This window comes from Marmota marmota, unplaced genomic scaffold (assembly GCF_001458135.2).
Source record: "Marmota marmota marmota unplaced genomic scaffold, marMar, whole genome shotgun sequence".
In the NCBI taxonomy this organism is placed as follows: domain Eukaryota; kingdom Metazoa; phylum Chordata; class Mammalia; order Rodentia; family Sciuridae; genus Marmota; species Marmota marmota.
In genome coordinates, this window is record NW_025999932.1 from 3,904,116 (window position 1) to 3,920,701 (window position 16,586).

A 16,586-nucleotide genomic window follows, 5' to 3' on the forward strand; every position below is an offset into this window, starting at 1 on the left:
CAAGTGAGCGCTCAGCAGGACAGTCACCCGGTTTCACGGCTAGACAAACATCTGAGTTTAGAAGTCATCCCCGGGGAACCTGCCAAACGCCACCGAGAGGTGATGGCGTGCCTTGATTTGATGAGAAGGGCCCCAGTCCTGTGTGGCTTTGTTCCTCCCAAGCACCCACTAACCGACTGCGTCCCCACAGCATCCGACAAGGGCACTTGGTGACACTGAGGGAAATCCCTGGCAACCCCAGGTGAAGGGGCGCCACAGATCGCTGGCTACTCCTTAGGGCTGCCAAGGTCACGTAGCACAGGGAGGCAGGCTCCGCCGGCCACAGGAAGTGAGGCCGGACAGCACCTGCTCCCAGGCACACAGCCTTGCCTCCTGGGACACCAGCAGGAGGGGCGCAAGCTCCAGTAGAGTCAGTGAGTAAGGAGGGCCAAGGTCAGTGTCCATCGGAGCCGTAGGAGCTGCTGTGATCCAGTCCTGCGTCACAGGAAGGGCAACAGGTGAGGCCTCGGACGCTCTGCGCCTCTGTTGACGGCCTAGAAATCCAAATCTGTTCAAAAGTCTAAGGACACTGGGAATGTTCCCCCAAGAGGAGCTTCAGGGCTTTCCTCAAAGTTCTTCTATCACACCTACCTTCCTCTCAGTTTCTTCCTTCCCTGGACTCTAATTTCAAGTTCCCTATACTTAAGTGTATTCACACAGTGAACTTGGCTCCATGACCCCTCTCAGCAGGAACCTTGGTGGCAGCCCACACCCAGCCCCATGAGGGAGGCCAGGGGCAAAACTGGAACCTTCTCAATACAGCTCATGAGCTCATCATATCTTCCACGTGAGCAAGTGCATGAGCTCACTTTCTCTCTCTCTCTCTCCCCCCCCTTTCCCTCCTCCACCCCTTTTCTCTCTCTCTCTGCAGTTAGAAATGCTCACTACAGGAGATGCGGGTTTCAGACACTGAAGGGGCCCAGCCCCTTACAAGTCTCCATGTGAAATCGGATGATCACCTTCCGTGGCTGGCCAAGGGGATGTGTTTAGAAACATCTGGTTCATTTTTACTGTGACATTTGGACTCTCATCTGGAAGCTTTTCAGTTTTCAGGCTTCCCCTTGAGAAAAAAATTAAAGAATTTGTTTTAATTTTCAAGAGTCAAATTGCATGTATTTTGCAATAGTCTTATTGGAAAAGCACATTAAACACCATTGTGTTTGCTTTTCATCCAACTCCCTAAACCAGCTCTGTCCACACTGGGTTATGTCCTCTATGCTGGTGGGCTATCTGGATACCACCGCATAGTTCTTCCTATGGAACACCCACAGAAGAATTGGGGGTTCCCCATTTGGATGGAAGCATTGGGGGAGGTGTCCTGAGGGAAGCAGGCAGATATTGGTTACCACCTGAATATCCCATGTTTTCACTATCAATTTTTTTTTTTTTTTTGACATCACTCTCCACTGAAGAATTGCCTGAAACGTTGCTGGAATGAAGTGGGCATTCGTTAAATACTTAAGTAAAAGCAAAAATGCCTGGGCCCTTCAATCTAATGCAGTCTTGTCCTGATTACAGAAGAATTTTTTGCTTCATTCCATTGAAGTTTTCTTTATTCAGTTTGCTGAAAGTGTTTATCATAAATATAAGTTGTATAAATATCTTTCTGGACCTACTGAAGTGATTTTTTTTCCTTTTAATATTTTATTGCCATCAATGATATATTTTACTGAGAGCTGGAGTTTTAGTTCTCTAAGTTACTGAAATAATCTGCCCCTGAAGGCTTGGGAGAATTTGCATATCTTGACCTGACCACTTCTTTCTATGCAAATTGTAAACTGCTAGTGAAGTGTCCCTTGTCCTGTGTGCTTGTCACCAGAAGTCATTCAGAGTTCAGTTTTTCTTGAATTTTGAAGTGTTTACACAAAATGGATTAAGATCCTGGAGTAGACTTGGGTCCACACACAATCCACTCAGGTTTGATGGCACCTTTCCACCCAGCCTAGGGTAATCTGTGGCATCCCCCCACGCACACTGGGCTGGTCTCGTCACACGTGGCCAGGTGTGGGACTTTCCACTTGTGAATCTGCACTCTAAGCCTTTGGATTCTGGAACATTTTCAGTTTAGGGACGCTTAGTCTGTGCTAGTTTATTTATTTATTTATGTGGTGCTGAGAATTGAACCCAGTGCCTCTCACATGCTAGGCAAGTGCTGTACCATTGAGCTACAACCCAGTCCCTCTTGTCTATTTTTTTTTATTAATTTTAGCAAATTTATTTTTAAGAATCTCTTTTTATGTATTACAGCTTATTACCAAAGTTTATTACCAAAGTTTGTTCATGATACTTTTCCTAGGCCATTTTATCTCTGCATCTACAGTTTTGTCCCCATTTTAATGTCTAATTAGGTATGTTACTGAATTTTTGTTTGAAAATATTGCCAATATATCATACTTTGTCTGTAGAGAAATTGGTTTTGGCTTTGATCTTTTGTTTTTAAACCTTTTTTTCTGAATTTCTTATTCTTAATTCTTCTACTTTTTGGGGGGTGGGGTGCCAGGTTTGAACTCAGGGACACTCAACCACTGAGCCACATCCTCAGCCCTATTTTGTATTTAGAGGCAGGGTCTCACTGAGTTGCTTAGTGCCTCATCATTGCTGAGGCTGGCTTTGAATTAGAGCTCCTCCTGCCTCAGCCTCCCAAGCCACTGGGATTACAGGCCTGTATCCTGCATCTGGCACTGCTTATACTTCTATTGGTTTTGATTTTCTTGTTGGTTTGCTTTGCTTTTATCTTGCTCTTGTTTCTGTCTGGTTCTTGCTATGCATTCTTAGTTTATTATGTTCAGCCGTTCTTCTTTCCTAATATAAGCATTTAAGTTCATAAAATTTCAAATATCTTATAAAATTTCAAGAATTTTCTTGTGATGTATTTCATTACCCTGTAACTTTAAATATTTTTCCATTTCCATATCCCTTTTCTTTAACCCATAAGTTACTTAGAATGACTTTTTCTACTATAATTCCTCAATGCATATTTTGACTTTTTAATTAGTGTTTTCTATTCATGAAGAATGCTGTGATAAGATCATAATTGGCATAAACGCAGCTACTTAATATTAAATTCTGCCTTACAACAGCCTTCGGTCGATTTCTATAAAGTCTCAACTTTATTTAAGGGATGGATCAGTGTTACAGTACAGGTTCAAAAACAGGACAGTAAGATGTTAACAATCAGTGAATGTAAAGAGGCTTCTTTGTGCTGTTTAATTTTTTCTAGATTTCTAAAAATCCAAAATTACTTCAAAATGAAGTCACAAAGTTTTAAAAACGTGTCAACCTATGAACTCGGAGGTCAAGAATCCCTGCCTTCTCCAGGTCTGTGATGCTCCTGTCTTTTCAATGCCATCTTCCCATCTCAGATGATAACTAGTAACAGGCTGAATCTTCCTTTGTACCTGCTAATAACCAGAGAGCAGGGTCAAGCCCTGATGTGATAGGACACTGACAAGACGGCCTCAGGGACCATGTCCATGCCTGTCACCACCCCAGGTCATAATCGGCCCTACGGAGAAGAATGTTTGGCATGCTGTAAGACTTCCAATACCATGGACACATGCCACAGTCTGGCTGGGCACAAAATCACGAGCCACCACACAGCTTGTAGATTCAAACAGCAACTCTTTATTCCCGAACTCACACCAGCCGTCTACAATCACGTTCTGGGGAAATCCACGTTCTCTGCCCAAATTCACCTCCACTGGGCTTCTGTCTCCCAAAATATACTCTGAATCCCGTGAGAACTCAAGGGGAACTCAGGCAGCAGGATACGCCCTATTCCCAGCAGGAATAATCTTAAACCTTAAACCTGGAACCTAAACTGGGAACGCCCTAAACACGATTATCTTAAACCGGGAACACCCTAATCCGCCTTGGTCCTTGAGCAAGGTCACCTACATTCAATGTCACTGCAACATGGGGTACACTGGCAAGGAAATTGTCAGACCTACTTGGCTAATGGCTCCCAGCAGACACACACATGCCTGCACACACACATACAAGCCTACGTAGAGACATGGGTAAAATCTCATAAGACATTTTGCTGCTATAAATACAACTCTAGAGACAATGGTATAACCACACTCTTCTACCATGAAGAATGTCTGTTCAACAGTGTAAAATGGATCTGGGTCTATGCATTCATTTGTGAAAGCAAACCATGGGAGCACTTGTAGATGAAAAAAATGAGACAAAAAACTTCACCAACTGCTCTGCCATAGACCAGGCATATCATTGTCTCTGTATTGTTATCTTATATTTTTAGTCCTCTGAAATGGCAAATAGGCCACTGAGAAACCTACATTGGCTATTCAGAATCACAACAGCACAACAAACAGGCCTTCACCAGGTAGCCACCCCTTCAGTCCGTCTACTGGCTCCTGTCTTGGTGACTAGTTTTAAATACAATGTGTGATTGAGGCAAGACCTGGCAAAAACAAGATAAGAATTAAAATGAGATAAACAAAGCAAATTCCTAAAAACATTTCACATGCATGAAATTTGGTGTGCAGGGGGAAATGATCTAGTCTGAACATATTCCAGCTCATTCTGCACTGAGACGGTGGAATAGACGGGAGTGGGCAACCATGCCAAGGGTTCACGGGTAAACAGCTCCTATTCTTATTGTAACTTTTAGAAAAGTAATCACAAATATAATATCACCTCATTTTTTAAATAAGAGACAATCCACTGGGATATGGTGATGGAGAAGGTGAGAAAGTCAAGATGATCCCACTCTGCCTCTGCTTCTTCCTCATCTGGGAGCAGATCAACAGAGTCTCCTCAGTGACCAGAGCTGCTGGCTGCCCCTCTCCAGGCCCTCACACCTGGGCCTTGACCATAGGAGAAGAACCCAAAGGAAGAAACTGCTCGGAGGGCCTGGGACTCTTTTCTTTTTTTTTTTAATATTTTTTAGTTGTCAATGGATTTTTATTGTACTTCATGCGGAGAATTGAAGCCAGAGCCTCACACATGCTAGACAAGCACTCTACCACTGAGCTACAGCCCCTGCCCTTGGGACCCTTTGCCTACCATGATCTGTTGAGAGCCACAGCCGAAGGGGCCCCAGCAAACTTTCAGACTGCCAGCTGATGATTGGCTCACAGCGGCCCCAGCAACTTCTAGCTGATTGGCTCCTCTGCGGTGATGCTCATTGGGCTGTTTCCCCGCCCTTTCAGACTACAGAGCTGCTCATTGGGGGACTTTTTTTGGCTCCGCCCATGCAACCCAGCCAATCAGCCTCAAGAGCAGGAGGAGTGGGGGAGGGGGAGAGGCTTGTGGGAAGCCGGTGGTGGCAGTTGGGCTCTGAAGGTTTTCCTGAGGAGCTGTTTTGTTTGGCGTGTGTGGTTCTAAAAATAAAGTTCGTTTCTTTTGACAAGTGGCTCCTGAATTGTGCCCAGCCAGACTGCGGCAATGATCAATGTGTGAAAGATTACCTAATTTATAAAGGCTTACAAAATTGACTTATAGGAGTGAATGTGTCTGTGGTTAACCGGGAATAAATGCTATTTTCCACTCCACTCTAGGCACTAGCACAAGGACAGCCGAGTGGCATCCCAGACAAAGAGGAGCGTGTTTGCCTGGCAGAAGCAAGTGGCAGTCATGAGCCAAGTCAAGTGCTGCTTACTGTAGCCTGGTTGTTAGAGGTTCTGCAAACGGTTCACCACTGGGGCAGCATCTCCCGAAGCTGAGGGTCTGTTTTATGCAGCAAAAATTCCACTTTCAGATCCACATCCAGAAGACACAAGTGTATGGCTTCCTCAAAATATTTTAAGAAAACGTTCACAGAAATATTACTCATATCAGCCACAACTGGAAATACTCCAAAGACCCTTCCATAGTGAAAGAGAAATGCACTGTGACTTATCCTGGAGTGACATTCTGTGGAGCTGTGAGCTGGAAAGAACCACAGCTACATGCAGCATCATGGCAAACGTCACAGTTAGAATGACGAGTAAGTGCCGGTGGTGGACTCAGACGAGAACATCCCGTACCAACAGTGAGGATTTGTAAGCCGCCCCCTAAAGCCCAAGGGTCGCAGGCTTTGTCCCCAGCTCATGGCACTACTGGGAGGTGGTAGAACCTCTAGAGGCAGGGCCTGGGAAAGAGGTGAGGTCCTGCGGCATGCCCTTGAAGGGGACATGGGGACCCAGCCTCTTCCTGACTGTCTTTGCCTCCTGGGGGCCATGAGGAGGCCAGTTTCCCTGCTGTGTGCTCCCAGCCTTACCACGGGCTCAAGGCCTGAAACCATGAGCCAAAGCAAACCTTTTCTCCTTAGAAGTCGTTCATCTCTGTCCCAGTAATGGAAAGCTCACCAGCACCCAGTGTGCCCGGCAGAGCCGGAGAGGGGAGACGGCTAGCAGTCAGCAGGGCGGTAGTCACTGAGGACAGAGGAGCAGAAAGACGGGGTGTGGCAACGGCTGTGTTTACAGCTGCGCAGCATTCCCAGGGTACCACCACTTTGTAAAGATGCACCCTTGTGTCTGTGCCTTTAATTCAATTGAGAATTCAAACAGATCTGTGCATTCTTCTACCAATGATAGAAACATCCATAACGCACCAGAGTGCAAGGACCTCTTCCCACAGTGACTCACAGAGCATTTCTCCAAGTTCCATTGAGAGCTGCAAATTATTCCCTTGGGATGGTCTGCTAATTCACATAGTTCCCACACAAAGGAAGCTTCAAGCAGGTGTTTGTACTCGCTGCTCTTGACTTAGGATTTAAGGCAAAAGGATGTCTAGGTTGGGCCCATACACTTAAAACTTAAAAATGTTTTGTTATAGGAAAACCTAGAATGAAATCATTTTTCCCCCTTAACTAACTTGAGGAAGAAAAAAGGCAACTCGGCCAACTACGGCTGCAAGAGATTCCCACATGCACTGTTCACCTACTCTCGATCCTATTTCCTGTTTTCTGTTTGTTTGGGTACCAGGAATTGAACTGGGGGCACTCAACCACTGAGCCATGCCCCCAGCCTTATTTTGTATTTTATTTAGAGACAGGGTCAGAGTTGCTTAGTGGCTTGCCATTGCTCAGGCTGGCTTTGAACTTGGGATCCTTCCTGTCTTAGCCTCCCAAGCCACTGGGATTACAGATGTGTGCCACCGCACCTAGTCTGTTTCCTGGTTTTTAAATAAACTTTTACTTAACCACAGTGTTTTCCTCATAATACATACAAGGAAAACGGGATTCATATTTCAATAATGGTTTAAACTGAAAGGAAAATAAAAGTTAAAACTATCTTACATGGCCACATTCTGCATCCACTGACAAAATGTTAAATCTTTTAAAGCTATAGATGCACATGCTGTAGACTGCAATAGTGTACAGCGTGAGCCTGTGACATGATTCCGTGTTACCTCTTTAAACACCTGTTGCTCCAGGAGAGGAGGATAATAAGTGGGTATAGAGGTGAACAGACCCTCCGCACATGTGGAACACATTAGGGGTTCCAGACACTTCACAACACTTCACAGTGGTTCTCACCTGATCGTCAAGTGACAACTACATGAAACCAGAGGACCCGTGATGCTAGACAAATGCAGATGGACGAGGAGGCAGAGGTTCTGAGTCCTGTTACTGGGCCGTCAGTCAGCAGCCAGCAGGGGAGGGGACCAACCACTCCCCCAGCATCAAAGCCCTCCTCCTCCTATCACTTCTTCTTCCTTTCTCTTTTTTTTAAAGAGAGGAGAGAGAATTTAATATTTATTTTTCAGTGGACACAACACCTTTACTTATTTGTTTTTTTATTATGTGGTGCTGAGGATCGAACCCAGAGCCCCGTGCATGCCAGGCGAGCGAGTTACTGCTTGAACCACATCCCCAGTCCTCACTTCTTTAAAAAAAAAAAAAAAAAAAAGCAAAATGAATTGCTAAATATATTTTATTTCGATCAACAAGGAAAAACTTAAGAACCAGAGATTTAAACAAAGTTTGGTTTTAGATACAATCTTAAATCACTTTCTTAGTTTTGAAAAGTGTCTTTAAAAACTTTCTACATGGAAAGTTGATGTAGACTGGGGCATTTTTTTCCCAAATACTATTTAAACAAATGAAGGCAACTACTTAGTGAAGTTTACTGTTAATGACATAAGATGACAAAATACAAAGGAAGCAGCTGTTACAGAAATGTTAAGTACTACGGCATTGTCAAGTATGATTCCTGATAAAATTAGAATTACGATCATGTCTTCTGAGACATTGGAGCTTTGCAAGAGTACATGCATGCTCCTAACTCCAGGATGCTAAGGCCTTCAGTGACACCTCCGCTTCCATAAAGCAAGTACTAGGTGTGTGTGAAAGGCTGGGATACGTGGACTACAATAGCAGCAGTTTGAAACAGAAAAACCAGAAATAAAGGGAAATTATATTACTTTATCATAAATGTCTTCATTCATTTCTCTTGGAGACTTTACTTTATATAAGTGCAACTAGTTATTTTTAATTAGTGCTTTATATGCATAAGGTGAAATTGCCCTACATCTAAATGTTTGAAGTGAAATTATAAAAAATACATATATGCATATACAATGGAGAAAATTCTTTTCCTTCTGTGAAATGTCTGGGTAATAGATAATATTAGAGGTGAAAATTGCATAGTTGAACCAAGCAAAAACTTAAGTGGTACATTTATCCTCTTTTCAGTCCAATTGTGTAATATTTAAAATTGAACTTTTAAAAGTTGTTTATTCTTTTAACTGGAACCTAAAATCAAAACCACTAAACTTTCAATTATTCTTGTATTTAATGCAAGATTTCTAGAGGTTTTTTTTTGTTGTTGTTGTTAAACTTTCTATGACATTAACTTAAAGAGGGGCCTTTTTTTTTTTTTAAACTTATATGTGGTGCTGAGGGTCGAACCCAGGGCCTTGCATGTGCGAGGCAAGAGCTCCACCGCTGAGCCATAACCCCAGGCCCAAGAGGGGCATTTTTAACAAGAAAAAATGAAATCTGAGACTGTCCATAGATGTCTCCATGTCCTACAGATGTGGGCACAAGTTCCAGGGGACATGATGGAATATCACTTTTGGAGAAGTCACTACTGCTCTTTGAGCCATGTGCTTCCTCTGAGAGAAGCAGCTGTGGTACATTGTTCAAGATAGAATTAGAAAGACTTTTCAGTATAATTCTATCTTTCTGAATACAGGCTCTATTTCTTGTAATTCACATGACACTCTTTGGCTGTGGTTGTCTGTTAAATTTCCTGTTTTGGACCACTTTCAGCAAACCAAAATAAACAGCTCACAGAAAAGGCTATGGTAACTACTTTTCCCCTTTTGGCACTTCCAGTTAAGTGATTTCCCCTTAGAGGTGCACAGGAAGAGGGGCAAAGAGCCACAGACACGGCATAAGTGGGTCACAGAAGTTTCAATGCCCCAAAAAAGGTGCCATCTCCGTCCCGTGAAATCTTTGCATCTTCTCGTGGTATTGCAAGTTGAAGTTCATCTCCTTCCTCCAGCTTCGCAATGCCTGGGGAAGAGTGATTTACAAGAACTTAAAATGGTTGTTTTGTTATAAAGGAAGAAAACAACTTAAAGCAAAATGTTTCAGAAAAAAATTATTAAAATAAGGAGACACACTTTAGGTGCATCAAGAGACCAGCTGCAACACTATTGGCCTTAAAAGTAAAATAAAGAAATACGCAGGAGGAGGTACAACAGAAACAAATAGGTTTGTCATCTGTTTATAAAATGAAGACTCAGAAAAGGACCCAAAAATCAAACTTTAGAAACAAGTTAAATAAGTTATGTAGCATATCCCTTGATAGAATATTACATAAAGAAGGGTTTTGCTTAATTTTATTGAAAAAGGAAACCTTTTCTAATACTAAATAAAAATGCAAAAATAAAAATGCAGAGGATAGTCTTTTTTTTTTTTAAGAGAATTTTTTTTAATATTTTTTAGTTTTCGGCAGACACAACATCTTTGTTTGTATGTGGTGCTGAGGATGGAACCCAGGCCGCACGCATGCCAGGCGAGCGAGCTACTGCTTGAGCCACATCACCAGCCCGATAGTCTTAATTATACTTTTAAATGAGCATATAGAAGTATAAATATTAAGAACTTAAAAAAAAAAAAAGCTATTGCTTAGCAAAGCACATTGGTTGGCACAGTCTTCCACTAGAGTTCCTGCTATGGTGTTAGGTGTCATTTTGGATCACTCTTTAAATTTTTTTTTTTTTTTTAGGGTTGATGGACCTTTATTTTATTCACTTATTTATATGTGGTGCTGAGAATTGAAGCCAGTGCCTCACACGCGTGAGGCAAGCGCTCTACCACTGAGCCACTCTTTAGGGGAGAAGCCTTCCTTGTATTAGGTTTCCTTAAATAACCGTTTGCCTTATAATCAAAAGAAACAAAGAAATTAGCTCATTAAAAATGACCAAGGGGGGCTGGGGATGTGGCTCTAGCGGTAGCGTGCTCACCTGGCATGCATGCGGCCCGGGTTCGATCCTCAGCACCATATACAAACAAAGATGTTGTGTCTGCCGAAAACTAAAAAATAAATATTAAAAAATTCTCTTTCTCTCTCTCTCTCTCTCTCTCTCTCAAAAAAAATGACCAAGGTATCCATGTGTCTAATTTACAATGATGTATCCAGTGAATTAAGAATACAAAATACAACTCAAGACCTACAGTAAATATAAGGGGTAATTGTTGGCTATCATAAACAAAAAATATGGAGAACAGGGGCAAGGAGTTGAAGAACAAATACACCAAATAACTAGTACCTAAATGGTCAAGACCTAAACGTAACAACTTAGAAAGTGGTGCCTTGTATCGTTAGCACACAGTGAAACTGACTCACATACACACCTCTACTCAACCTAAGGCTCAAAGCACCAGATCTCCTGGGTCCACACAGCCAGTTTGTCTATAGAATCCATTCTGTGTACATTCACTGCTCATCTAGGTAGGAGCAGTGATGGAGGATGACAGCTTCCTGTCCCCAAGGTCTTGTTTTTTTGTAATGGGCCAAGACAGACAACAGTGTCTGTTTTAGACATTGTTTAGGGTAGTGAATATACTTTCTAGAATCATTAAAGCATTTGAAAATTGACTATATTAAAGAGTTAAATAAATCTTGATCCTTTTTCTATTTTTCTCACTTATTGAATACACTTGTGCTTATCGTATAAAGGAAATAGCTCACAGAGCACTAATTAATAATAACTCAAGATTAAGAGTAAATAAGTCTTATTTAAAACTCTGACACTGTTTGGGACTATTTCTACTCTTCCAACTGTAACAGTTGGCTGTAACTTTTTGAACAATAATTATATTCAATTTACTAATAGTAAGATTCAGCTTTAGGTACATTAGTGGTCCCTAGTATTTTGTTGGGCTTCTTAAGCTGACCCTTTCAGTCTTTTCAGGTAACTATGGAAGTAGTTCATGCAATCATACACTATCATGCAGTTTTTAATGACTTTAAACAAATTCAACCTAAGACATTAAAATTGCAAGCCTGAAGATTGTTAGAGAATTGTTCTCCTATGTAACAGAGTTATTAGTACTAAGAAATATCTTTAAAATCAAGGCAATTATTGTTTTAACAGGCACCCAGGCAATCTGGCAGCATACTCTCCGAGGAAGTGAATGTGAGATGAGTAGATGATTAGAAAATTTTAAAGAGTTAGTTGTGAAACTCCAAGTACTAATGCATATAAATAAGACAGGAGTGGCCTTGACATTTATAAAGATTTTGCAATATCAAAATGCTAGTCAGCACTGGGCACAAAGAAAGTTGCCTGTATGAAAATCAGGGAATTCCAATTTCAGACTTCCTCCTGCCCCCACTGTAGCTATTTCACGTCCAGAATGATGCCACCTTCCTCACTATGCACCACTGTCCTATGTCCTATGTCACACTGCATCCGTTTCTAACTGATTGACTGGGGGTTTGTTTGGAACTGCCTTTAGAATAGTTCAAGTATTTCCCAATCCTGTGCCCACACTGTGTGCCCTTCCCAGGCACTGCCTGAGGCTGAAGACATTCCTCGGGGCTCTGAACCGATGTGTCAAAATTTCCAGGGGGGGAATTGGTGTGACCAAGATGAGCATGTTTTTAAAAAGCCAGCCTTGAAGAACATGAAATCAACCCCCCAAAATAAAACAGCCCTCCCAGGCTGTTACCAAGCCTGCTTCCCTGAGCTTCTGCTCTCTCCTGAGTTCAAAAGCAGGGTCACTCCTACACTCTCACATCCCAAAGTCACCTGCCAGGTGTCCCTTGACACCAGAGGCTACCCGTCTGAAAGGAGAGATGGTGTGCCATCCTGTCCTTTGTGCACTCATGCCCACGTGAGGCCATTCTTCCCAGAAGGTGGAAGTTCTGCTGGCTCCCATTGTGGACCAGACTAGCTGGTTTACTCCAAGTTCTGGAACTTCGCAGCTGTGCAACCTGGGAGAAGTTATGTTACCTCTCTGTGCCTCAGCTTCCTCCTCCCTTAAGTGGAAGATTCAGTGAGCACCAGGGAGAGTACCTGGCAGATGGAGATCTCTGTTAGGTATTAGTGTACTTGTTGTATTGTTGGAATTGCTGTCAATGTAGAGCTCTACGAAGTTGCTCTGCTTTCTAAATGTATATAAAAAATGTTCAACTATTAGTAATGATTCCAACCATCTCAACAGATGGGCTCATCCTTCAAGATAATAAAACACAATGTACTGAAGAACGTCTGCCTGTTTATATTTATGGCCTGTCCTTTCTTTCCTGCCCTGGGCAGCTAGATTTTCAGCCCAGTCTGTCTGCATTCCACAACAAGCAGGTCTGAGAATGGTCACTTACCAGCTGAATAACAGGAGTTGTTGGGTAGTGTTTCTGGCATATTCTGAATACATCGGAACAATGTCACCAGACTCAACTCGTCCCCAAAGACGTGGACTTTTTTCCTCTGTATTAGGTGTCCCATGGCAAAGGTGCTATCGGTGTACAAAACCTGAGAACAAACCAAAGAACACTGCCAGACGAGTGCACGGATCGGGAGGCATCGGACTATAAACAGGAGGCTGTGAACCTACCTGGCCATATATAAAGAAGTACCCGGTTTCTTTCACCACTATTTTATTCTCTTTTTCTTCCAGGGCTCTTCCTCTCTTAAAGCTGAGAAGCCATGGAACAAATGTATAAGCTCCTATAAGGAAGAGAAGTATTCATAAGAAAGGAACCTGAGAAAAGTAGTTTCCACTTATTTTTTTAAATAAGTAGTTGTTAACCTGAATCTGAAACTTAACCTGAATTTCATCTACTTAAAAAATCATAAAAGAGGAAAAGAAGACAAATCACCGCACCCATTGGATTCTCTGGATTCTCTGGTCTCTTATGCACTGACCCGGGCAAGAGTCACATTCCGGGATCTGAGAGCCAGTGCCTTGGGCATGTCTGGGCTTCCTGACATTGTGTCATGATACAGGCTGGTCTGGAGGGAAAGCCTGCAGGGCAGGCTGGACACAAGTCCTAACAGCACACTGGTAGAGACTGTCCTCTGATCCACAGGGTGAAGAGCTTAGCAGAAGCAACGAGAGGAAACCAGCCCGCTGTGCCCTGGCAGCAGAGCAGAGCCAAGCAGAGGGGAAAGTCACTGGGCTGCCACAGGCACTGCGTGTTCACTGCCCTGGGGGCATGTGGGGAGTGGCAGGGAGACAGACACTTGCTCAAGATCTGATGAAGGGGCAGGCAGGAAATGCAGCCCCGGAGCAAGCAGGCAAGGGTCCAGAGTCGCTGAGCCAGAACAAGTCTGGGCATCTGGACACCCACACCCAGTGACCAGACAGACGCCCCTCCCTGTGCTCCAGCTGATTCCCGGTTCCTCACAGCTCCATTATGCAAACACTGGTGTTAGGGGGACCTTACAACGTCTAGATACTGGGAGATCTGGTGAGGTGTCCATAAAATGGTAGCAAAACAAGGAAGGCTACAGAGATGGAGGTACAGGACAGCAAGACGAAGTGTGGAGGTTGGAAGCGGTGTTCACAGTGTTCTGGATAACTGGCAAAGCTGAGCCATGTGCGTCTCCAAACTCCACCTTGGTCATAGCAAAGGGAGGGTGAGATGAACGGCAGAATATGCCAGAAACTCAAGCAAAGAACAGCTTTTCCTGGATTTGAGGCCGAAGAGTTTCCAGGGATCTTCAAAAGGGCTCAGAGTGACATGCAGCTGACAATTTGTAGAGCTCCCTCCCCCAGGCTCCTCATAGCTTTATTGAGGTAAAACTAAAGCACAAAAAAATGCATACATTGAAGTAAGAAATTTGATCATTTTTGACATGTATATAACCAATGCTATCAAAAAAAGTATTTACACTACTTTTTTTAAAATTTGAAATCATGCAGACTTGTTTCCTGCATGACTTACTACAGTAGAAATCAATCACCTTAAGATATAGAACCCCACCCCCATCTGTCAACTATTTAAAAATTAAACGGCACACACATAAATATCTCAGGTCAAGGAAGATTCATTATAATGTGCCTTGGTGTGGGTCTACTAGGAGTCCTATAAGCCTCTTGTATTTGATTTTTTTTTCCATTTAATTCTTTAAGTTTGGGATATTTCCTGATATTATTTCATTGAAAAGATTGTATATTACTTTGGTTTGTATCTCCACACTCTCATCTATCCTGATAAATCTTAAATTTGATCTTTTCATGTTATCCCATCTTTCTGTTCATGGTTTCTTAACATCTTCTCTCCATGGTCAACTCTATTTTCAAGATTATATACTTTGTCCTCATTGCCTGAGACTCTGTCTTCCAGGTGGTCTGGTCTGTTGGTGATGTTTTCTATTGAATTTTTAATTTAGTTTCCTTAATTTCAAGGATTTTTTTTTTCAGAACCTCTTTATTGAACTGATCTCTTGCTATAACTGTCTTTGCTCTTACATAATCCTTTACTTCACAGTCTAACTATGTACATTCTAAACTCCTTCTGACGTTTCTTCCACTTTGGCGCTGATGGATTCTGTAATTGGAGTATCTTGGTTTGCTTGGGGCAACTTGTTCCCTTGCTTTCTCATGTTGTGTGTCTACCCATCTAACAGTATGGATCTGAGGCAGTCGAGTTTCTACCCTGTGCATTTATAGTGTCTTTTGAAGCCTTCTAGTACCTCATTGTTGAGGGGGAGACAACAACCTAATCCAACAATTCACAGCATAAACAAAATATTTCCTACTACGATGTCTACAATGTTAATTATCACAATAGATGATCAGTTATTGCCTATAATAAAAACAGCAAGTTGCAAAAAGGTTTATAATTTCAAATGGTAGACAGGGATAGAACAGAAGTGATAATAGGATGTGATGATTATGAGGGAGGAGGAAGGAAAAAGCAGTAAAAGATTAAGAGTGAAAGAGCAATAGAGATTGGCAGAAGAAAGGAATCAAGGAAAACGGGTAGGAAGAAAAATCATATACAGTAAAAATTAAGATCAAATTAAAAGTGAAAGAACACAAAACAAAATTAAAACATACTAATCAAACAGTCTGGTTTACAAAAAACTGATCCACGAAAAATAACTGGCTTCAAAAATGCTATAAATGAGGAAAAACTCAAATATGAATATGTATGAATGTCCATTGTTTTGTGTAAGTTTGTGGAGAGAAGACTTAAGACGTGCTCTTTGCTTTTTTCAGGAAGGTGTCATGTTATCACTGTAATTACCATGCTGTAGACAGACCTCTGGAACCTCTTTGTCCTGTGAAACTGAAACTCTTTGACCTGATTCTCCCCAATCTCCAGCCCCTGCCTCAGTAGCCACTATCCTACTGTGCAAGTTCAATGACTTTGAATCCCATATACAAATGAGACCATGTGGCGTTTGTCTTTCTGGGTCTGGCTGACTGCAGTTACACATGGTCTTCCAGGTTCATCTGTGTTGTGACAGATGACAGAACTCCCTCTTTGCAATAGCTGCAGAGCATGCAGCTGTGTGTGGCACTCATCTTCATCCATTCATCTCCTGATGCACACTTAGGTGGGTCACATTCTGGCTACTATGAATAATGCTGGGATCAGTGCAGAAGTGCAGAAATGCTGATTCCACTCCTTTGGATAGATACACAATAGTGGGACTGTTAGGCCATACGGTTCTATTTTTATTTTTATTTTTAAAAGGATCTCCACACTGTTTTCCATAATGGCTGTATGAATTTATATTCTCAATCCAAATAATACTATTGATGGAAGAATATAAAGAAAATATGGTGGTTCTTATTTTATATTTCTAAGAAGTCAAAAAGTCAGATGCTAAAACAAAACCGACTGCGCTGTGATTTCAAGTGAAAACAAGCAACAGCTCCTTTGGGCATCTCTTCAAGTTCACACTTCACAGCTGTGGAGGGTGGTGCCAAGAAGACCAGGGCAGCGGGGGGAGGGGGGGGCAGGAAGGCTGGAGCGCGCTGGCGGTGCAGAGATGTGCTGCTGGTCTTCGTGGACACTTGTGTTCTGTGCTCACTCCCAGGAGCCACCTCCACCACCGTCAGGGCAGGAGCCATAGAAGGGCGCAGGCAGCCAGGGCCAGATGGTGAATGAGGAGGTTGGGGCAGG

The 16,586-nt window shown here is 42.6% G+C and overlaps 1 protein-coding gene across 2 annotated transcripts in view; it reads right to left on the reverse strand.

Moving 5' to 3' along the window:
* Window positions 1–7,904: 7,904 nt before the first annotated feature.
* Window positions 7,905–16,586, reverse strand: part of Tnfsf13b (TNF superfamily member 13b) — a 35,137-nt gene continuing 26,455 nt past the window's right edge. For both annotated transcript variants that reach the window (XM_048800643.1, XM_015484086.2), the window contains 3 exons: window positions 13,061–13,173; window positions 12,828–12,978; window positions 7,905–9,508 (listed from right to left, as the gene is read on the reverse strand). In XM_048800643.1, the coding sequence (XP_048656600.1) occupies window positions 9,396–9,508; window positions 12,828–12,978; window positions 13,061–13,173 (377 nt within the window). In that variant the 3' untranslated portion in view covers window positions 7,905–9,395. The remainder of the gene's footprint in view (window positions 9,509–12,827; window positions 12,979–13,060; window positions 13,174–16,586) is intronic.